Consider the following 24206-nt stretch of genomic DNA (forward strand, 5'->3'; position numbering starts at 1 on the left):
TAAGGAGATGACCTAAAAGGTTTCTATTCGAGTGCTGTGTCTATTTGTGTCAAGTGTAGTAATCACGTTGTCCAAACATTCTATATCCTCACCGATTTTTGTGTCCCTTTGTTCTATTCCTGAGAGAGAACTGTGAAAGTCTCCCCCTATGACTATGGGTTTGTCCATTTCTCCTTGCAATTCTGTTAGTTTTGCTTTCTGTAGTTTAAGGTCATGTTTTAGGTGCACATGGAAATCTAGAATGATTATATCTTTGTAGCGAAGTAAATATTTTATCATTATGAAGTGACGATTTGTAGCAAGGATTTTTGCCTTCAAGTTGATTTTTTCTATTCTTAACATTGCTACAGTGGCTTTCTTTTGGTTAGCACTTGCATGCTATAACTTTTTCCACTCCTTTACTTTCAACCTTTGTATATCCTTCAGTTTTAGATCCGTGTCTCTGAAAATCAAATGGTTTGGGTTTGGGTTTGAACCCCGTCTGATCCTCTTTGAGTTTTAACTAGTGTATTTAGTCTTTTCATCTGTAATGTAGTTACTGACATTTTTCCATTTAAATAGCATCCTAGTCATGTGCACCTGTTCTGTTACTTTTCTCTCTTGCCTTTATGCCAGGACTACTTCCGCTCCAGAACGTATGCTCATCTCTTACAAGAGACAGCTGAGAGGCTGAATGAGACTTTGCACCCCAATGGGGCCAGAGGAAAAAGTCATAACCTTCTGTCAAGGATGAGGATTTAGCAAATTACTTCCAGTTTATGGTTGGATCTCCAAAGGCCTGCCTCCTGGAAGTAAGGGTGAAGTAAGAGCTTGAAGTAATCTGGTCTTCACATAGATTGCCACCTGCCTTCAGTGTGGGGAACCAACTACATTATTCTAGTGGGGAGATAAATGATACATGATAAAGACATGAGAAGTTACAAAATATTGAGTACCAATTCAAGAATTTAAGAGAGAAAATATCACACGACTCTAGTAGATAATCGTCAAAGAATTATGTAGTACATAATTCAGTGTTTAGGGAAAGAAGAGAACACTTCAACCTTGGGTAGTCCAGGACAAAAAAAAAATTTACCTTATATTCCTTTGTGTCCCAGCAGCACACCAAGTGCTCCACACATAATGGGGCTGGATAAGAGAGAAGATGACTTCAGGAGCAACCAAATTTATAAACTCTGTTAGATGTGCTGCTGTCAATTTGTGTAGCGGAATTTTTAGAGTTCTCAGAGGTTAATTTGTTTTATAACATTTTTGTTCCCAGATTTATAATTCCTGTATCAACTCAGCCCTGCATCTCAGCTCCATAAAGAATGTGGGCCTCTTTACTCTAATACAGTTTAATAGCAGAGGTTTTGCCAAAAGCATGCTTTAAGTGATGAGGGCTTTTGCTATCTTGAAATATGATTTCCAAAAAATTTTTCATTAAAATAGGTTTTAGAAGGCCCAACTGGTCATTTCCACTTGGATAAAGAAACTTCATTCAATGATCTCTTGCCGAATGTACTAATATAAAAATTATACAAAAGAACTACAATCATACAGAACACAAGATGAATTTCTTAGCTTGTTTTCAACCTTATTTGGCATTCTTCCATCCCATCCTGCTTTTCTTAGAATAAATGCTGTCTTTTGTACGCCTAGTACCTGCCAACATTAGTAACACAGGTGCTTGAGTTTTGTTCAAGTGATGGAAATCAGCTGTCCTAAGTTCCCCGGGGTTCCTCAGTCCTTAGTGAACCTCAGAATCAATGGTGGAAATCATGGAAATACGTAGGTTCCACTCCCAGGAGATTCTCATTTGGGGGGTCTAGAGTCGAGTCGTATAACACCTCTTTGCCACTCAAAGCGATACCTATTTGTAAAATGCAGATTCTGATACAGCAGGTATGGGGAGGGGCCTGAGATTCTGTACGTCTGAAGGACTCCCAGGTGATGTTGCAGTCGCTCCTGCTGCTTTGGAGACCACACTTTGAGTAGCAAGGTCTCTTTCACTCTAGGCTCTCTATGAGAATTTGTGCTTTAAAGATTCTCAGTGGAAACAATACAATGAAATCACCTCCTGTGACCTAACATTTTATATATAAACTGTCTTAATCCTCACAACAACCTTAGCAGGTAGGTACCATTACTATCTCCATTTTATAAGGAAGGACCTGAGGCCCAGAGAGGTTAAGTAACCTACCCATGACCACACAGCTGAGTATTCTTGTTCCAGAGTCCATACTCTCAACCTTCTATGCCAGTGGTTCTCAAATGCTGGGGTGCATCAGGATCACCTGAAGGGCTTCTTAAAACACATATTGCCCTGCCCCAGCATTTCTGATTCAGCAGGTCTGGGGTGGGGCCTGAGAATTTGCATTTCTAACAAGTTCTCACATGATGCTAATACTGCTGGTCCCATGGACCATACTTTGAAAACCATTCCCCTATGCCATATGGTTCCAATTTTCCCAAGAGTATATCTTGAAAATTGACATCCCTGGGAACCACCAGTCCTATATTTCTACTTGCTGGATATTTTCACCCAAATCTCTCTGGAAGATACTATGTACATTCTGATCTGTGCTTACACGTTGTCTGTTATCTAATATAACAGCATTATTTCTTTCCATCCCTAAGTTCATTGAAACCAAGTTTGAGCCCCACCTTATCTAAGAAAACTTACTCTATGACCCCAGCACACCAACTTGTATAAACCTTCATTCTTATTAGTTATTTCACACACTTATTGTGAGTGCCTGCCTTGTGAACATCAGGCACCGGACTCAGCAATCAGAATGCAAAGGGAAGGTCAGACCTCCCCTTCCAAAGGCTCAGAAACTATTAGAGAAGACTAGATGTTGACATTACTGTGTGGTGAATCCTAAACAGAGATTTACATCAAGTGTTATAGAGGCACAGCAGAAGAATCCCCAACTCAAAATGGGCATGCCTGCCCTACAAGAGCACACTCCTCATTGACAACCAGATCTTACACCTCCTCGTGCTCACGGTTCTTAGCACTGTACCTTTCACATACTAAACACTCAGCAAATTTGTTAGACGTCTTCATTAAAGGCCTACAAATGCCAGTCGGCATTGGGCACCAGAGGTACAAAGACAGCTGAAGACCCAGCCCCTGCCCTCAAGGGGCTTTGAAGTTAAATAGCAGGAGAAAGAAATGAATAGATTGAGTGCAATAAAGTGTTAATTGACACTATGACAGAGGTGGGTAAAGGGGCATAACAGAGGCAAAGAGGAGAGAGTTGTGTGAAGAAATAGAAGACTGGTACTTCTGGGAGAAAAATAGCCAGGCACTTCTTAGAGTAATCACGTAGCACTAACTTGCCTCAGTTCAAGGTCTGCTATTAAGCTTTACAGCCTGAAAAATGATTTGGTCAGCACCCAGAGAAGAGATCTATTTTCTTCTTTTGTGGCTGCACCAGTAAATGAACCAAGCTCAGAAACTCAATATACTGTATAAAGTCAGAATGCCAGTGCGTTAGTTTGCAATGAGAAATTGTCCTCACGAGAACCCTAGGTTCCTGTGAGCAGAATGTTATATTCTGTAGACTAAGGTGCTGCTTCCAAGAGAGGGAGCTTCCAAGAGAGTCACTAATAAGGACCATGGGTGTCTGAATGAAGGGGAGGCTGGCATTTTATTTTCTGTTGGATGGCTGCCTAGCCAGGAGTTGGCTAATTTGTCTCTATGCTAGCTGAGCCCATAGAAAAGGGAATCAAAAAGAGCAGGCCAGGCAGGACAGTGCTGTGCCAGGGTATGGAACACAGATCTAATATATGTCCACCAGTCCTAGAGCTGGCTGTGAAGATGACACTGGGTCAGTGGTGACACTCTATATTCTATATAGAGTGCATATAGTGCAGGGATCAGCATAGCAAGGCAGGTAGATGCCCAAGTATCAGAGGGACATGGTTATCAGTGTCACCAGTTGGAGATGAGCTGGTCAAATGATAATGACAGAACATTTACTGGGCCCTTACTTTACGTGTTCTTCACTCATCAATCCTCACAACAGCCCTACAAGGTAAGTACCATTGTATTATCCCCACTTTACATGTAAATAAGTTGAAGTGCAGAGAAGTTAAAAAATTTGCTCAAGGTCATAGGGCTATTATGTGGCAGAATATTTGGCCCCAGGGAGTCAGCTCTCGAGCCAACGTTCCTAACTTCTATTCCCCACAATCTGTCACAAGAGATTGTTATTGCGCAGAAGCGTGCCTTGAAGAGGGTCCCTTGTCAGGGGGCCAGGTCGGAGCCACGGCTCTCCTCATGAAGCCCACAGACAAAGATCAAAGACAGCACTTGAGACCAACCGTGTAGACTGCAACTTGGCTTCCCCAGCCCCTGCTCATCCTAACACAAGGAACTGGCACCTAGAAGGAAGAAGGGACGAGTAAACAGCAAAATACCATCTCCCTCCCACTTCCCAAGCGCAGAGCTGCCTGGGGGTGAGGAGGAGGGCGGCTCTGAATTGAGTTTGAAATTGAAGTTTAAAATGTACTTAATATCAAATCCCAGAATGAAATCTTAAATACCAATATGGAACTGTTTTAGTAGCTGAAAATTGCTGCAAAGTTATGGAATCAGGCCAACATGTCCTCAACGGGAAAGGCATTTTACCATGGCCTAGCTCAGGGGCAGTTATTGGAGAAAAAAAAAGACCATTTCATGTTCTTTGTCATGAGAATCACACTGAGCCTGGGAATCAATCCTTCTCTCTGGGGTGATTATCCGGTCCTTATCTGTTGAGCAGGCAGGGGGCACTCTTACCACCTCATTTCCAAGTGTTCAGGAGAAGGATGCTTCACCACAGCCCCCAAATTTAGACATATTATACAAACCAATAAAACAAACGAATTCTACCAGTCACAGAGGGCCGAGGAAAGACTTCACTCTGGGGATAACCCTTGAGCTGAGTCTCGGAGAGTGGACTGGCCGGGGCAGATCTCAAGATTGGAGCTTGGAAACAGTTCCAGAGGTCTGGCCTCTACTGGGACATGTAGACCCAGAGAGGCTGAGGAAGGCCACGACGGTCCCAGATGACACCAGGGCTCCAGGGACCCAGTCTGGCTTCCTGAGCCAAACTGTGACAAGACGTCTACAGCCCCAGACTAACTTCTATGATGTCATAAATAACTCGTTGTCCTATCACTTTATGTTATATACATTCAAGTCTCTGTTCAACGAATCAAAATGATATAATTACACAAAATGAATTATATTCCTAACAGAACTTACATTTGGCCATGTTGCTAAAGTGAACTTTCCTCCTGATTCCTGCTCTAGGAATCGTGCCTTTTGGAGTACTGTTTTGGTTTTTCTTTTCCTCTTTTCTTACTCTACTTTTATTATATTGCCTTTTATACTGCAGACTTGGAGCAAATAAATTCACCAAAAAGTTGGAGGAGGACAAGTTGCTGCAGGGATAAAGCTGCCTTCCCAAAAGGCAGACGCTGGCGATACAAGAAGTCTGTCCAGTAACCTTCTCTGATAGGATCACAGGGAAGGGGAACAAAAATTCAGACTGACAGAAAGGCCTTGGTAGAAGTTTACTCCAGGCCTTACTTCCACTTTAACTTAAATGCAAAGAATTTCATTTTCACTACATACTACTATCTGGCATAGGGGAGTAAAAATAGGTAGATAGACAGATAGATAGTCAAAAAGAAGCAGGTGCTTAAGAAAACCATTTTAAATTCATTTGGGGAAGAAACAAGGCCTAATGAAATCTCTTTGCTTAAAAACGATACTGACTCCAGCGAAGCTTTGGCTGAACAGTACCACCTACTAACATTCATAACAGGGCTTCTCTTGGAACCTTTGTGCTTGCTGCTTCCCCTGCCTGGCAAGGTCCTCCCCTAGACATCCACATGGCTCATCCCTTTCTTGCTTCAGGTCTCTGCTCAAACGCCTCCTGGTCAGAGATGCTTCCCTGGACACCCCATCGAAAGAGCTGCCCCTTCCAAGGCCCACCACCCAGAGCACCCCCTATGTTCTCTCTTTCTCCCTGCTTTAACTCGCTCCATAGCAGGTATCATCACCTGAGTGTTTATTATTAATTATTATTATTATTATTATTATTGGTTTGTCTTTCTGAAACTGAGGATGAAGGAGTTAAAATTTCCCTGGATTAGGGTGAAACTGTGCCTTGTACCCACAAGGTTAACATAGGAAACAAAATAACCAAAGTTTCTGAGTTTGCCTTACAGAACAGCAGGAGGATCCCTGATAAGAGAGGAACTTGCTGACAGCCCTCTGCCTGACTGAGCATCTTACAGGAACACTGAGAAGCAAGAATGATTGATTGTAAACTTCAGACGTCGAAGACTAAAAACTCCATTGCGGGCAACACATAGAACAGATGGTCACGCTTGCGCAGAGGACTCTTAGAACTTCAGCCCCCGAGGCCACGTGCTCCCCCTCCCCTACCTAAAACCCTGAATAAAAACTCTTGCTTGTAGCTTTTCAGGGAGTTTGGGATTGCAGCTCGAGCTGCCCATTCCCCTTGCTCAGTGCTTTGCAATAAAATTCCTACTTTTTCGACTACACCTGGTGTCAGAGATTGGCTTGCTGCATGACAGGTGAGCAAACTCACTTTGGGTCTGATATCATTTCTTCTTCCAATAGTACATAACCTCCATGAGGAATGTCTGTTTTAGTCTCTGCAATAGCCTAACACCAAGAGCAATCTCTGATAAGTAGTAGACATTCAATAAATATTTGCTGAATTACTACAAGAATGATTATGGTTTTCAAAGGTTTTCTTAATTCCTATTTTTTTTTTTTTTGAGGAAAGTTAGCCCTGAGCTAACATCTGCTGCCAAGCCTCCTCTTTTTGCTGAGGAAGACCAGCCCTGAGCTAACATCTGTGCCCATCTTCCTCTGCTTTATATGTGGGATGCCTACCACAGCATGGCTTGCCAAGTGGTGCCATGTCCACACTCGGGATCCGAAGCAGGGAACCCCAGGCCACTGAGAAGCGGAATGTGCACACTTAATCACTGTGCCACTGGGCTGGCCCCTCCTATGTATTTTTTATACACTAAAATAATTCTTCTCTATAGGATTACTTGAAATATGATCATGTAAATATTTGGACTAAAAATCATGAGACACAAGTCCCAGGTCTGCCATTAATTTTTTGTGTAATCTGGTTACATCACCTCTCAGAGCTTCACCTCGCATGTCTGACATCCTACGGCTTGCCACCATGACTCTAAAATCCAACAGAAAAATAGATTCCATATAGAAAAATTCCCTGTGTATGTTACCTTTAGTAACACATGTATGGCCTAAAACAAGGTGCAACTATAAAGGGTAACTATTTTTCAAGAGAGTTTCATCTAATATATGCTCTATTTCTTTTTCTGAACTGCACAAAATTCTAAATCTTTGATCTCAAAAAAACTTATTTTCTTTTTCTTGGAAATTTACAAAATTTAAAGAGAGGATGTTAACCCATTTTCACGCATAAGCCATAGTGCTTTGCCCTTTATTCTACTTTCAAACTTGGCTACAGTCCATTATCTCCATTTCTACATTACAAATATCATGACATATAATGCCTCATGTAGGCACCAAACATCTAAAGAATTTTTTTTCAGCTATACTTGGAAAACTGTTCCAAATATATTAAATTACCCACCAGAGCTAAAGTTCACAGGGAAATCAAGATAGGATATAGAGCAATAAGGTCTAAGCCTGTTATGGGAAGATCATATTAAGTTACATGAGACACATGTAAAGTGATTTGCTTAGTGACCCAGAAAATGTGTTCAATACATGCGCTAACGGTTAGTATATTTAAAGAATCTCTGCGCTAAGAATTTTGAGAATTCACCCTAGTATTTTTAAGCCTCCTCTATCAAGCATTTTAAAAGTTTCATCTTCCGAATTGAATAAAGATCATTAGTCACACAAGGGTGCAGAACGCATCTCACTATGGGTACAAATAAGGACCAACAAAGCAGAAGTCTTAACCAGGATGCTCTACTGCCTCCTTAGACGAGGGACGTGACAAACAACCGACTTGTGGAACCCTAGGGACAAATCCTTGTCCCTCCTTCTCCACTCCTAAACTTTCCCGCCAGCCTCCGCGCGTTGCCCTCCCCCAGCTTGACAGTCCCCCCGCCCGCTACTCCTCTCCCCCTACTTCCCGTCATCCTCCGGGCTCTCCCTTTCCTCTGGTCGAAATCCCGCGTTGGCTCTTTCTCTCAGCGCTGGTGGCTAGGTCATTCCCGAGGGCTCGCTGAAGTCTCGCGAGGGTGGTCCCGTTGCCCTGGTAACGAGTTGGCCCAACCTCTTGGTGAAAGGCGTGGCTGGGGCTGCTACACTACAGCGGCGTTCTTCCACTGCTGGCCGCTAGGTGTCTCGGGCAGGACGGCTGCTCCCCGCGCGGAAGGGGCGACTGGCCTGGCCAGTGCACTCGGGGCGGGGCGAGGGCCTGGCCGAGGCGGGACAGTGAAGCGCCGAGAGGGAAGGGACATCGCAGGCTGGGCGCCCCCTGCGGGAAGCGAGTGCGCGTGGAAAGGCCGCGCGCCGGAAAATGAGCTCCTCCCCACACTGCCGTGTCCAGAAGTGAGTGTGGGAGGAGGACTTTGCCAACACGAAGTGTGGCTTAATCGTGGTCCCCACCGAGAAAATCACCGTGCCTGCCCGCAGAGCTGCCCGGGCGCGGCTGGGCGTGCATGCGCCTGCCTTCGCGTCTTCTGCTTTCAGACGTGGAAGATACACACTTAGCGTCCGTTAGATAATCTGCGTGTGTGGCTTTCCTGAAGCTCGGGTTTTGCTCTACGGCTGGTCAGCGCGTTGGCCTGTCTCATGTGCTCCCGTACGGAAATAGAATCAAGATTTAGGCCAATCCTTTTTTCCAAATTTGGGATTGTGGTGATCTCCAGACTGAAATTTCAGTCTCTTAATGCTGAAGGCGTCGCCCACAGGGCAGACTCCTCTGTTGCATTTGTCGTTATTTGCTGTGAAGCTTGGACTTTCTTCTAGGTAGTCCAAGCTGCAAAACGTGCTTTTCGTAGAGAGGAGCATAAACCAATAGATTCAAATTGGTAAATTTCTTTGGTCATTCAAAAATAATAGAATCTTAACAAAGAATTTCTATTTTTCCATTGTCTTAATAATAACCACGTGGAAAGATACTTGCGTAGGAGGGGTCATGGTCATCTCCAATACAACCTTCTGATAGCTGTTGAGATTTCGGTAGGACTAATATAATTGAATACTAGAACATACACAGTATCTACAGAATATTAACCAAAATATCAAGAGAAAAGTCTGTTGTACTCATTTGAACTGTTGGTCAATTGAAGATTAAGCAGAAAATTTTTTTTAACTATATTGCTACATTTCACTGCCCCAATAGGTAACTATAATTTTTCTTTGATTCATGGTCTTTTTAATGCCTTAGGATCGTTTTGAATTTGCTATTGCTCTATGGTTTTTAATTGTAGGTATAGGATTTAGCTGTGTACACTCGAAATTCCTTTTTCAATTAAATTATTTATTTGATTTGTCTTTTATTGTGATTTTCTCTCTCATAGAAATGGGAAATTTCTTCAACTCTTTGAAATTGAAGGTTTAATTAGCTGTGGCCTAAATAATTTAGTTTTTAGAGAAGGCTGTGGTCACTGTTAATTAAATACAATGAATATGTTTTGAGGTACTCAATGTAATAAACACTTTCAACTCGAAAACTGTCAAGTAAGTTTCTTAGAAATTGTTTTACAGCCTACGTACCTAACAAAAGAAATTTCGAACCAAATACTGGAAGAGATGTCAGAAGATTCAGAAAAGGAAGACTATTCAGACAGAACAATCAGTGATGAAGATGAATCAGTATGTTTTTCTCATCTTTATCCTACTTAATTTGAGGTAAAACTTGTGCTATAAACTGTAAATTTACAGTAAAAAATTATAAAATCAATTGGATGTAAAAACCAATTGGATGTTCAAATCACTTATTTAAGTTGGGAAATAATTTGATTGAAAGCCAAGATATTACTGTGCGCAGTATGCCCTGTCTCGAAAGAGAAACTATACTGACATTGGTTTTTTGAGAAAATATTTTTGCTAAGCTGTTCTGAGTTTTATTAAAATGTGAATGTTAAATCACTAGGTTTTATTTTTATAATTAATGTCCACTATTTTCTTATATCTACTAATTCTACTGTGCTACATTATTATATGTATCATAGTATTGGAAAGGCCTTTGTTCTAAACCTGCTGTGGATCGACATAATAGTTTTTATGTGGCTCTGATCTAACAAAGGAAAGGACATGGTGGAAGGAAAAGGGAGGAAAATAAAATGTAGTATATACAGTAGTCCCCCCACACCTACAGATTTGCTTTCCCTGGTTTTCAGTTACAGTCCAAAAATACTAAATGGAAAAAATCCAGAAATAAACAATTCAGCAGTTTTAAATTGCTCACCATTCTGAGCAGCGTGATGAAATCTCACACCTTACCACCCGGGATGCCACGTCACAATACCTGTGTCATTCATATGACATTCATCATCACAAGGAGAAGGATGAGGACAGTACAATAAGATGTTTTGAGAGACAGACCACATTCACATAACTTTTTTTTACAATGTATTGTTATAATTGTTCTATTTTATTATTAGTTATTGTGTTAATCTCTTGCTGTGCCTAATTTATAAATTAAACTTTGTTGTAGGTATGTATAGGAAAAAACAGTATATATAGGGTTCAGTACTATCCATGGTTTCAGGCATCCACTGGAACATACTCCTGTGGATAAGGAGGGGACTAGTATATTTAAAATTACTATATTTAAAAATAGTTTGGTCCTAGTATTAGAGATTTCTTTCATGTTTTAATGAAGTATAAATTATCACGTATGTAAATTAAGGTCCCAAAATAAGTCCCCCAAATGATGTATAACCTTTTAAGTCTATGGCTCTCTGTGTTTCTTTTCCTTCTTTCTCTTTTTAAAATTTTTATTTCTTAATTTAAATTGTTCGCCAAGATTACCAAGAATCTTTAAACTTTATTTGTTCCCTATAATCATCAATATGACCTTACTCTGTGGAAGAGGAGGAGTGAAAGGGGAAAACTTTAAAGTTTCAGGATGTTTGAAATGTTGGGTGCTTTGAGACCAGTAGCCTGTAATAATCCTTTAATGTTTTTTATATATTAGAGATTAAAGACATGCAGTCAATTCTAAGAATTATTAAAATAGATGTAAAAAAATTCTGGATTTGGAAACTGTTGGTTTTTAAAAGAGAAATATTTTAAAACTCTCTTGTTTTAGGATGCAGATACCTTCATGAAATTTGTAAGTGAAGATATCCACCAGTGTGCACTTTTAACAGGTTTGGACTTATCCATATTTTCTCCCTTCTCTTTATGATAAGACCTTGAAAGATTAAAAATAAGAACATGAAGAAACTAGAAAAAAAAAGTCAGATTGAATAATGTAGGGAATAATGTTCTGTTATTGGATGGGAGAGAATGTATCCATTTTTATAAGAATCTTTTGGAGTTCAAACTTTTAAGGTTTGTTTTAGGTAAACCTGATTTTTAATTAAGCTAAATGAAAGTGGTCATTACTTTATAAATGACTTCACTTAACGTAAGGATTTACCTTGTTATTTCTTTAAATAACTAGCTCTTTAAATGAATTTACAGTTCAACTCCAGTTATAGTGGACACAATGTTTTGGAAGCACATCTTTACTTAAAGGAAGTGTGCCTATATGAAGAGTTTCTTTAATAAAGTCATTCATTTGCAAGTGTACATGTATGTGGGTATCTTGATGTATACTTTATTTTTTAAAGTTTAAAGTTGTACTTCAAATACACACTGTTTTTTCTAAATATTCATATACCTATCACATATATTCTGAAATTGAAGATAAGACCTTTATTTATTTATTTATTTTGTCTTTTCACCACCATCCTAAAACAAATCACTTCTGAGATAACCACTATTCTCAGTTTGGTGTGTATCCTTCTAGACCTGTTTCTTTGTATCTATACACATATCTATACCCATACTCATAGAAAATTTGCAGTACTATTTTATGGACTTTGCCCTGCCATGGTTTTTTTTGTTTAAAAATTTTTCCAATCTGTTGGAAGAAAAGATGTAGCTCACTGTTTTAACTAACATTTCCTTAATTGCTAAAGAAATAGAGAATTATTTCATATGCTTGTCTATGTATACTCACTCTTGTTAGGAATAGCTCATTCATAGTAATATTTTGCTAACTTTGTTTACATTGCTTCCATTGTTTAGAATTATTTTGATGTTAAGTTTTTCATTATTCATTTGTGGGTATTTTTACATCTGTTTAAGCTGCAAAGGCCTTCCCTACCCCAAGGTCATCAATATAATCATCTAAGTTTTCTTTAAATATTTTTATGTACTTGTTTGAATTTTGGTATTTAATTTCTCTATAAGTTACATTTATGAATAGTATGAGTTATGGATCTAATTTTATTTCCTAATTCATAAATAGCTGCCTTGCTGTTTTTGAGTCATACTGTAAATTAGACAAAATGTGCTCTGTTTACATAATGGAATACTAGATGTTTAATACCTTTCTGTTGAATAAATGGATCTATATAACAATCCTGAGAAGTACCAAGGGAAAGTACTATTATTCCTTATTTACATGCAGTAAGATTTATGTTCAAAGAGGCTGCATTGACCAACCAAAATCATATAGAAACGAAGCGGTAGAATAGAACTCAGTCTGTGTGACTCCTAGTCCAACTGCTGTATCCACTATTGCACAAAAACAGCTGAGAACTAAGTCTAGGTAAAAAGCCACACTTCAGAGGTGAAAGAGCAAGAGGAGTCAGTGAGACAAATGAAGAATCAAATATGTGAAAGATAGGGAGAAAACGAGGAAGCGTAGCATCATTGAAGATGGAAAATGAGCTCGAGGAGGGGTGATTATCAACATCAAATTGATGCCCTAGTTATCCCATTGAAAGAGACAGGGCCTCTTGCACTACCTACCTGGGGCAACCCCGTCGTATTCTATATGAATTGTGTTCCTGGGTTTGTGTCACGCGGTAGCACTAAAATGAGAACTGAGAAAAAGTTGTGACTGAGAGTTCACTAGCAACCTTTGAAAGAGTAGTTTTACTAGGTGGTGAGGAATTCTGGTCAGAGAGTGTATTTAACCCATTAGACAAATAGTTACCTCTGTGATTAAGTTTAAGAAGACTCACCAGTAGACAGTTTGCTAGTAAAGCTGCAACAAACAAATGTTTTTGGAGTAGCAGAGAGAATTTAGCACAAATTAATAGTATCTGAGGTCAACAACTCTTAGCTATTATGAAGATCAATAGTTACAAAATTTAATTAGTACTTTTATTTTTAAATGCTATGAATTGTATATAACAATTTCCATAAATATTCACAAAGTAATGGTGTTGGAAGGAAAAAAGGAATATATAAAAAAAGAGGAATTGGAGTTTTCCTTCTTTTCACACATGATTATATTTGAATCTTGTTTCAGCTGACTCTATTAGTGACCCATTTTTCCCCCGGACAACACAGATACTGTTGGAATATCAGCTAGGGAGATGGGTGCCACGTCTTCGTGAACCACGAGATTTATATGGTGTCTCTTCTTCTGGTCCGCTGAGCCCAACACGGTGGCCACACAACTGTGAGGTCATTGATGAAAAAGTCCAGCATATTGGTATGTTCTTAGCAGTTTTGGGGATTCAAACATTAGCACACTTACTTTGCCAATCTTGATTTTAGAACAGTGCATTCCAACAGAAATAGAATGTGAGCATATGTATAATTTTAAATTTTCTAGTAGCCACATTAAAAAGGTAAAAAGAAACAAGTGAAATTTATTTTATTTAACCCAAAATATATTTTAAATTATATTTTATTTAACCCAAATATAGCCAAAATATTTTACTTTCTTCTTTTTTTTTACATTAAGCCTTCAAAATCTGGTGTGGATTTATACTTACATTTCAATTGAATTGCAATTTCTCTGCATCCTCTCCAACACTTGTCTTTTGTTTTTTTGATAATAGCCATCCTAACAGGTGTGAGATGATATGTCACTGTGGCTTTGATTTACATTTCCCTGAAGATTAGTGATGTTGATGGTACAATCCCAATCAAAATCCCAATGGCATTTTTTACAGAACAACTCTAAAATTCAGCTGGAACCACAAAAGGCCACAAATAGGCAAATCAATCTTGAGAAAGAAGAACAAAGTTGGACACATCACACTTTTTTATTTCGAAATATATTACAAAGATACAGCAATCAAAGTATAGGACTGGTATAAAGACAGAAATATAGGCCAATGGAACAGAATAGAGAGCCCAGAAATAAATCCACGCATATACGGTCAACTGACTTTGACTAGAGTGCCAAGAATATACAATGTGGAAAGGATAGTCTCTTCAACGAATGTTGAGAAAATTAGATATCTACCTGCAAAAGAATGAAATTGAACCCTTATCTTACACCTTACCAAACAATCAACTCAAAATGCGTTAAAGACTTAAACGTAAGACCTGATACTGTAAAACTCCTAGAAGAAAACATAGGGGAAAAGCTTCATAACATTTTTCTTGGCAATGATATCATAGATATGATACCAAAAGCACAAGCAACAAAAGCAAAAATAGACACATGGGACTACATCAAACTAAAAAGCTTCTGCATAGCAAAAGAAACAGTCAACACTGTGAAAAGACAACTTATGGAATGGGAAAAATATTTGTAAGCCATATATCTGATAAGGGGTTAATCTCGAAAATGTGTAAGGAATTTCTACAACTCGAAAGGAAAAAACTAATAGCTAGATTAAAAAATGGACTAAGGACTTGAATAGACATTTCTCTAAAGAAGACATACAAATGGCCAACAGGTATATTTGTTGACTTTTCATATAAACTGTCTAATAAAATCCTTTGCCCGTTTTGTTGTTGGTTGTACTTTGTGGTTTCTTCTTGATCTGTAAGTGCTCTCTGTATATTCAGGAGCTTGGCTTACTATGTAATATATGTTGCATGCTTTTTTTCCTCAGTTTGTCATTTACCTTTTATCTTTGTCATGCAGAAATTTTTAATTTTTATTTAATCACTTTGTCTATTGTTTTTCTGTGGCTTCTGGGTTTTGAAATTTCCATGTTTCTCTTAACGCTTTTCAAGTTGTATTTTCTGTGATTAAATTTTTTATCCATCAGGAATTCATTTTGATGCAAGAAGTGAGCTCTGAATCCAGTTCTGTTAACTGTCTATCCAGTTGTTCCATCAAAATTATTATTTTTTGTCTACTGATTGAAAATGCCACAATTATTATATACTAAACTCCTAAGTCTCATTTTGAATTCTGCTCCATTAACCTGTCTATTTGTATATGACTTGAAAACTTTTATTACTATAGCCTTAAAACTATAAATTTTGTCATATGGTAAACAGACCCCCCCCCATCATCTTTTTTCTTTCTTTTAATTTTCCAATTTCTTGGCTACTTTTGCCTAATTGTATTTCAATATGGAATTTAAAATAAGTTTTTCTACTTGTCCCAAAATTAATGCTGGTAACTTTATTGTGATCACATTACATTTATAGATTAATTTAAGGAAGACTGATATCTTTACAATATTGCGTCTTCCTATCCAAGAACAAGGTATGTCTCACTCTTTATTCTAGTTTTCCTTTATCTCCCTTAGTATAGTTTAAAATTTTTTTCCTTCACCTTTTCTAAGTTTTACTGTTAGATATTTTATTTTGTTACTATTTTAAATAGAATTTTTATTGCATATTATTTTCTTAACTTGTTTTACAGAAGAAAGTTATTAATTTTTGTGTATTAATTTTGAAACTACCCACTTCTCATTTCTAGTTTTTAAATTATTGTATATGTGCTAGTTATACAATTACATCAGCTAGTAGAAATGTAATTAAATCTCCTCATTCCCAATTTTTAATGCCTCATACTTCTTTTCTTGTCTGAACACATTGACTGGTACTTTCAAAAAATATTTAATAGTTTTATATTCATCTTGTTTCTCACTTTAATGGGAATGCTTTTAGTGTTTTCCCCCCAAGCAAACTATTGGCTTCTGGTTTGAAATAAATTTGCTTTTGATCCTATTAAGGAAGTATCCATTTATCTTATATTATTAAGAAACTTGACCAAGAATAATTACCTAATTTTACTAGATGCCTTTTCAATTTCTGGAGAGAAAGGGTCATAATTTTCTCATTTGAGGTATTTCTTTGGCTAATTATGCTTAGAAGCTTCCTTAATATTGAACCAGCTGTATATAGGAATGAACTGCACTTAGTCATGGTGCATTATTTTTAGTGTGTTGCTCAATTCTGTTTGTTAATATTTTATTCAACAATTTTGCTTTAGTTTTCATAAATAAGATAAGCTTGTAGTTTTCTAGCTTTTATACTTGTTTAAGTTTTGGTATAAATATTATCCAGAATGCTTTCTCTATGTTCTAAAACAGTTTGAAAAATACTGTAATTAACTATTCTTTTACAGTTTGATAGAATTACCCTAAAAGGGTCTGGACATACTTTTTATTTGTTTTAGAGATATAGAGAATATTTTTATTGTAAAACTTCTGTTTCTTCTTTGTTGGTTCTGTTTAGATTTTCTATCTGTTCCAGGGACAGTTTTGGTTATTTGTATTTTCCTTGAAAAATAATGCTTTTCAAGAACTATTTTTAATTCATTTATATAGATTTATTCAAAGTATTCTTTTGTAATTGTTATAATTTCCTTTGAATATATGAATATATATATGAATAATTCTTTTTTATTTTTGAGATAATCTTACATTAATGAATTGCCTGAATTTAAGTGTATCAGTCAATGAATTTCAACAAATGCATACATCGGTGTAATCCAAACCCCTACTACAATATAGAACATTATCATTATAACCACTCAAAAATTTTACATACTTAGGTGTAAATCTAACAAAACGTGTACAAGACTTACATGCTTAAAACTACACAATGCTAATGAAAGAAATCAAAGAAGATCTAAGTAAGAAATATACCATGTTCATGGATTAGAAAATTCAATCTAGTAAAGATGTCGTTTCTCCCCAAATTGATATACAGTTCCCAGGCAATTCCTATCAAGATTTTTTTTTTGTAGATATAGACAAAGTTATTCTAAAATATATATGGAATGGTAAATGAACTAAAATAGCTGAAACAATTTTGAACAGAAGTATAAAGTGGGAGGAATCACCCTATCTGATTTCAACAGTAGTCAAGGCCCTGTGGTATTAGTGGAGAGATTTATACATGGATCAATGGAACAGCATAGAGAACATGGAAATAGAACCACAGAAATATGCCCAACTAATTTTTGACAAAGGTGCAAAAGCAATTCAGTGAAGGAAAGCTAGCATTTTCAACACATGTTGGACATCCATAGGCCAGAAAAAAGAAAAAACGAACTTCAGTTTAAGTCTAGTGCTTTATACAAAAATTAATTCAAAATGGATTATAGACTTAAATGTAAGGCATAAAATTATAAAACTTTTTAAAACAGAAAATTTCTACAATCTAGAGCTAAGCAAGGTGTCCACAGACTTGACACCAAAATCATGATTAATAAAATGAAAAAATTGATAAATTGGATTTCATCAAAATTAAAAGCTTCTGGGGCTGGTCCCGTGGCCGAGTGGTTAAGTTCGTGTGCTCCGCTGCAGGTGGCCCAGTTTCGTTGGTTCGAATCCTGGGCGTGGACATGTCACTGCTCATCAAACCACGCTGAGGCAGCATCCCACATGCCACAACTAGAAGGACCCACAACGAAGAATATACAACTATGTACTGGGGGGCTTTGGGGAGAAAAAGGAAAAAAATAAAATCTTAAAAAAAAAAATTAAAAGCTTCTGCTTTATGAGAGACCCTGTTAAGAGGAAGAAGAAAAACAAAGGGTAAATTGTGCATGCCAACTGATTCTGTCCCTTTTTATGAGGAAAATAGCTTTCCCAAAAATTTCATCCGTAGTCTTCTTTTTACATGTCATTGGCCAGATTTGTATTATGTGGCTACTCCTAGCCACAAGGAAACCTGGAAAATTGAGGTTTTTAGTCGAGCTCATTGCCACCCTGATATAGTCAGGTTTTTGGTAGTAAAAACAAACCAGAAGAAAGTTAGAATGAATGTTGGGAGGGCAACTACCAGTGTATGCAACAACTGTAGTTTCACAGGGCCTTTTACTCCTAAATGTTCTTTTGTTCATGTAACAGTGAACTAACTTGAACTAGTACTTGAGGCTGCATGTAGAAATGGCATATCCTAGCAATTACTTAACAAGTCATTTAGTTTGCCTTATAGGAAATAGTCATCTTTGATATCAACTACTTAAGACAAAATAAAGTGGCTGCTCAGCACTACTGCACTTTTGGGTGTACACAAAAGCTGTGAACCTTTTGGAGGAATACCTACATTTTGGATACCCTTATTAAGGATAAGTTATGTAAAGCTTTGTGACAGATGACTCAAGTGCAGAACAAACTCACTGCTATAATTGGAACACTTTTAAAGGCTTGAGTATTCTAAACTTTGAGGATGTATGTAACTGTCCTGAGAAGACTGTACCAGAAAACTGAGGATGTAATTATCAAATTAGATGAGAACCAGATACAGACTCATAAAGAATGCTAATGAGTTAGATAACTTAGATGAAATGGACAAACTGGAAAGTTTCCGTAAAGACAGAAACTACTGAAACTGAATCAAGAGGAAATAGAAAATCTAAATCGACATATAATAATTTAAAAGACTGAATTCATAATAGAAAATCTACCCAGAAAGAAAAGCCCAAGCCCAGATAGCTTCATTGCTGAATTCTACCAAACATTTACTGTTTAATATTCTACCAAACAGCTCCTACCAGTTCTTCACAAGCTCTTTCAGAAAATAGAAGAGGAAAGAAAATTTCCTGAATGTTTCTATGAGACCAGTATTACCCTGCTTACAAAACCAGACAAAGACATCACAAGAAACTACAGACTATAAATATCTATTATGAATGTAGATGCAAAATTCCTCAACAAAATACTTGTAAACTGAATCCAGCAACAAATAAAGAGAATTATACACCATGACCAAGTAGAATTTATCCAGAAATTCAAGGTAAGTTCAACATCCAAAAAACGGTTAATGTAATTGATGTGATGCAATGAACTAATGTAATATAGCATATCAATAGAATAAAAACCAAAACACGCACTATCATCTCAATAGATCTAGAGAAAACATTTTTGTAAAAAAATCCAACACACTTTCATGTTAAAAAAAAGAATCAAATTAGGAAGAGAAGGGAACATTCTAAATATGATAAAAAAGCATCTGTGAAATCCCACAGCTAATATTATTCTTAATGGTGAAAGACTGGATGCTTTCCCCAAAGATCAGAACATTAGACAAGGATATCCACTTTTGCCACTTATATACAACATTGTAGTAGAGGTGTTAACCAGCGTGATTAGGCAATAAAAAGAAGTAAAAAGCCTCCAGATTGGAAAGGAAAAAGTGAAATTATTTCTCTTTGCCAATGACATAATATTGTGTGTAGAAAATCCTAAGCAATCCACTGAAAAACAATTATTAGAACTAATAGATGTGTTCAACAAGGTTGAAAGACAGCAATATTTTAAAAATCAATTATATTTCTGTACACTCCTAATGAACAATACTAAAATGTACTTAAGGAAACAATTCCATTTATAATAGCATCAAAAGAATAAAATAGAAATAAATTTAAGAAAAGAAGTGTAAAACTTATACTTTGAAAACTACAAAGCATTGTTGAAAGAAAAGAAAGAAGATCTAAGTAAATGAAAAGACACCTCATGTTCATGGATCAGAAGATTTACTGTTGTTATGATGGCAGTCCTACCTAAATTAATCTGCAAATTCAATACAATTCCCATGAGAATACTAACTGTCTGCTTTATAGAAATTGACAAATTTGTCCTAAAATTCATATAGAAAATCAAAAGAACCCAGAATAGCAAAAACATCTTTAAAAAGATTTGAGACTTTTTGAGACTCACAATTCCCAATTTCAAAACTTACTACAAACTAGCAATAATCAAGACAATGTTGTACTGGCATGAAGATAGACATATAGATCAATGAATTGATTGAAAGTCCAGAAATAAACCCATATGTTTATAGTTAACTGATTTTCAACAAGGGTGATTGTGAAAGAATAGTCTTTCTGCAAATGGTGCTGGGACAACTGGATAGATAGCTACATGCAATGTGAATGAAGTTGGACCCTTACTTTACACTGTATAAAAAAATAACTCAAAATGGATCAAGACCCATATGTAAGAGCCAAAACTATAAAGCTCTTAGGAGAAAACATAGAAGTAAATCTTCATGACCTTGGATTTGGCCATGGCTTCTTAGCTGTAACCTCAAAAGCACAAACCGCAATAACAATAAAAAATGGGTAAATTGGATTTCATCAAAATTAAAAACTTTTGTGCTTTAGAGAAAACTATCAAGAAAGTGAAAATACAACCCACAGAATGGGAGAAAATATTTGTAAACTATTTATCTCATAAAGGACTTATATAGAACTCTTATGGCTCACAATAAAAAGATAAACAATTCAGTTAAAAAATGTGCAAAGGATCTGAGTAGATATTTCCCCAGTCAAGGTAAACATGGCCAATAAACATGTGAAAAGATGTTCAACATCTGTAATCATCAGGGAAATGCGAATTAGTACCACAGTGAGATACCACTTTACATCCACCATGATGACTAGAATCAAGATCAGATAACAAGCATTGATGAGAATGTAGAGAAATCAGAACCCTCAAACTCTGATGGTGAGAATATAAAATTGTGCAGCAAAGGGTCAACTTCGGAAAACAGTTTGGTGCTTCTTCAGAAAGTTAAACATGCAGTTACCATTTGACCCAGCAGTTCGACTCCCACATATATAGCTAAGAGAAATAAAAACATATGTCCAAAATTTTTTTTTACATGAATGTTAATATAACATCATTGTTCATAATAGCCAAAAGGTGGAAACAACCCAAATGTCCAATTGTGGATGAATGGATAAACAAAATGTGGTATGTCCACACAATGGAATATTAATTGTCCATAAAAAGGAATGAAGTACTGATACATACTACGACATGGATGAACCTTGAAAACATGCTAAGTAAAAGAAGCCCCAGACACAAAAGGACAAATATGGTATGATTCCATTTATATGAAATGTCCAGGATAGGCAAATACATAGATACAGAAAGGAGATTAATGGCTACCTAGCTCTTGAGGGCTAGAGGATTGAGAAGGGAGTGATAGGCAAAGGGTACAGGGTTTATTTGTGAGGTGATGAAATGGACACTTATGACAAATGTGGAACTGCAGAATAATAATTAAAAGATAGTCTTTTCAATAAATAGTTCTGGAATAATTGGATTTCCATATTAAACAAAAGAAGACTCACCTCAACTTCATACTATAAACAAAAGTCAATTGCAAGTGGATTATAGATATAAATGTGAAAGTCAAAACAACAAAATTCCTAGAAAATAATATATGAGAATATCTTCATGACATTGGAATTGGGAAAAACTAAAATGGAACGTAAAATATGCTGACCATAAAGGAAAGGATTGAAAAACTTGACTATAGTAAAATTAAGAACTTTAGTACATCAAAAAACTCTAAGCAAGCTATAGATTGGGAGAATATATTTGCAATTTGCAATACATAACTGTCAAAGAGGTCATATCTAGAATACAAAAAGCATTTCTACAAGTAGTAAAGAAAAGACAACTTAATAGGAAAATGAGCAAGTGACTTGAATGGGCACTTTACAAAAAAAGATATCCAAATGTCCAATAAGCATGGGAAATGGTACTGAACCTTATTATGAAGTGGTATATATCTCATTGTGGTTTTAATTTGCATTTCCTGTTTATTAATAAGGCTAAGTACTGTTTCATAGAAGTCATAGGAGGCTAAATTTTAGCTTATAACAAGCAATGATGAGAATGTGGAGCCACCTTCACAACCTGCTGGTGGATGTATACATTGGTTTAACCACTTTGGATGACAGCTTTGCATTATCTACTAAAATTGAAGCTATGCATGCCCTACAACCTGGAATTCTTACTCCAAGGTATATACTCAAGAAAAATGTGGGCACATGTGCTCCAAGGAACATTTGTAAAACTTTCATAACACCATTGTTCATGATAGCCCCAAACCGAAACAACTCGTGTCCATTATAAGTAGAAATGGATCAATAAATTGTAGCATTTTTATGTAGTAATGTGTTATATAGCAATGAAAATGACAACATGCCACAAGATGGATTGATTTCACAAATATGTGAAAGAAGGCAGAGAGGAATACATACTGTGTAATTCAATTTATGTAAAGTTCAAAAATAGGCAAAAGAAAGCTATAGTTTATTTTTTTTTTAAAGATTGGCACCTGAGCTAACATCTGTTGCCAATCTTCTTTTTTTCTTCTTTCCCCAAAGATCCCCAGTACATAGTTGTATATTCTAGATGTAGGTCCTTTTGGTTGTACTGTGTGGGAGGCCACCTCAGCATGGCCTGATGAGTGGTGCCATGTCCGCGACCAGGATCTGAACGAGTGAAACCCTGGGCCACCAAAGCAGAGCACATGAACTTAACTACTCGGCCATGGGGCTGGCCCCCAAAGCTATAGTTTCATATCTATACTTATGTAGATATAGACTATATGTTATGTATATCCATATATATGAATACTTGGGTTCTGAAATTATAAATGAAAACAAGGAAGTGATTTCATTATAATAAGGCTAATGGTTACCTTTCAAGGGAAGGGAGGAACTAGTGATGGAAGAGGGTATAAGTGGGGCACCTGAGGTGCTGGCAATGTAATATTTCTTGACCTAAGTGGTCTTTGCTTTGTGATAAATCACTGAGCTGTATTTCTTTCTTTTTTTTTTTTGTACTTTTTATGTGTTTGTGTGAGGAATATTGGCCATGAGCTAACATCTGTGCCAATCTTCCTCTATTTTCTATGTGGGGCACTGCCACAGCATGGCTTGATGTGCAGTGTGTAGGTCCACACCTGGGGTCTGAACCTGCAAACCCTGGGCTGCTGAAGTGGGGCATGCAAACTTAACCATTAAACCACCATGCCAGCCCCTGTTTTTGTACTTCTTATACGTATAATTCCTAATAAACATTTTGTTTAAACATCTGGCTTGTTTCTGGCCATATGAGCTATGGGTAGAAGTATGATTTGGTGGATTTTAAAAATGAGCACAAATAATTGGCAAAAAAAGATAGATAAATACATCAGTGCAACAGAATAGAGACTCTAGGAATAGACCAACATATTTATGTCCAAATGATTTTTGACAAAGGCACCAAAGCAATCCAGTGGGGATAAGGAAAGTCTTTTCAATAATTGATACTGTAACAAGCTGGTGTCCATGTAGAAAAAGATAAACCTTGACCTCTACCTTATTCAATACACAAAAAAATAATTCAAGATAGACCATAGACCTAAATATAAAAGTTAACACTATAAAGCTCCTAGAAGAAAACATAGGACAATATCTTCATAATCATAAGGTAAGGCAACACTTCCTTAGAGAAAACCCAGAAAGAAAAAAGAAACAATGAAATATTAATAAATTTGACTTCATCAGAATTTAAAACTTCTCATTAAAAGACAGTTAATAACATGAAAAGGCAAGCCACAGTCTACAAACAATCCCCAACACATATCTGACAAAGGACTTGTATGCAGAATATAAGAATTCCTACAAATCAATACTAAAAAGAAAAAAACCTAATTAAAAAAATGGGCAAAAGACTGCAACAGACATTGCTCAAAGGAAGACATGATGGCTATTAAGAATATGGAAAAATGTTCAACATGGGAAATGAAAATTAAAACCACAATGAGATACCACTTTTCACTAGGATGGCAAAATTTTAAAAGGCTGACGACTCCAAATATGAGAATGTAGAACAACTGGAACTCTAATACGTTGCTAGTGGAAGTGTAAAATTGTACAACCACTTTGAAAAAATGTTTGGCTGTTTGTTTCTTTTTGTTAAATCCATTTTAGTGAGGAAGGTTGGCCCTGAGCTAATATCTGTTGCCAATCTTCCTTGGTTTTTTTTGCTCCCCAAAGCCCCACTTCATA

At 36.8% G+C, this 24206-nt stretch overlaps 1 protein-coding gene across 3 annotated transcripts in view; it reads left to right on the forward strand.

Annotated features, from left to right (window-relative positions):
• The first annotated feature begins 1134 nt into the window (after window positions 1-1134).
• The window catches only part of AGBL3 (AGBL carboxypeptidase 3), a 94772-nt gene continuing 71700 nt past the window's right edge, over window positions 1135-24206 (forward strand). The window contains exons 1-5 of one of the 3 annotated variants that reach the window (XM_044744681.2): window positions 1135-9374; window positions 9740-9847; window positions 11289-11349; window positions 13509-13694; window positions 14047-16880. In XM_044744681.2, coding sequence (XP_044600616.1) covers window positions 9785-9847; window positions 11289-11349; window positions 13509-13694; window positions 14047-14069 — 333 coding nt within the window. In that variant the 5' untranslated portion in view covers window positions 1135-9374; window positions 9740-9784 and the 3' untranslated portion in view covers window positions 14070-16880. Of the gene's footprint in view, window positions 9375-9739; window positions 9848-11288; window positions 11350-13508; window positions 13695-14046; window positions 16881-24206 lie in introns of those variants that run through there. The other 2 variants (XM_070513923.1, XM_070513914.1) reach the window with 2 other exon arrangements.

The sequence above is a fragment of the Equus asinus genome, chromosome 1 (genome assembly GCF_041296235.1).
Source record: "Equus asinus isolate D_3611 breed Donkey chromosome 1, EquAss-T2T_v2, whole genome shotgun sequence".
NCBI classification, from domain to species: Eukaryota; Metazoa; Chordata; class Mammalia; order Perissodactyla; family Equidae; genus Equus; species Equus asinus.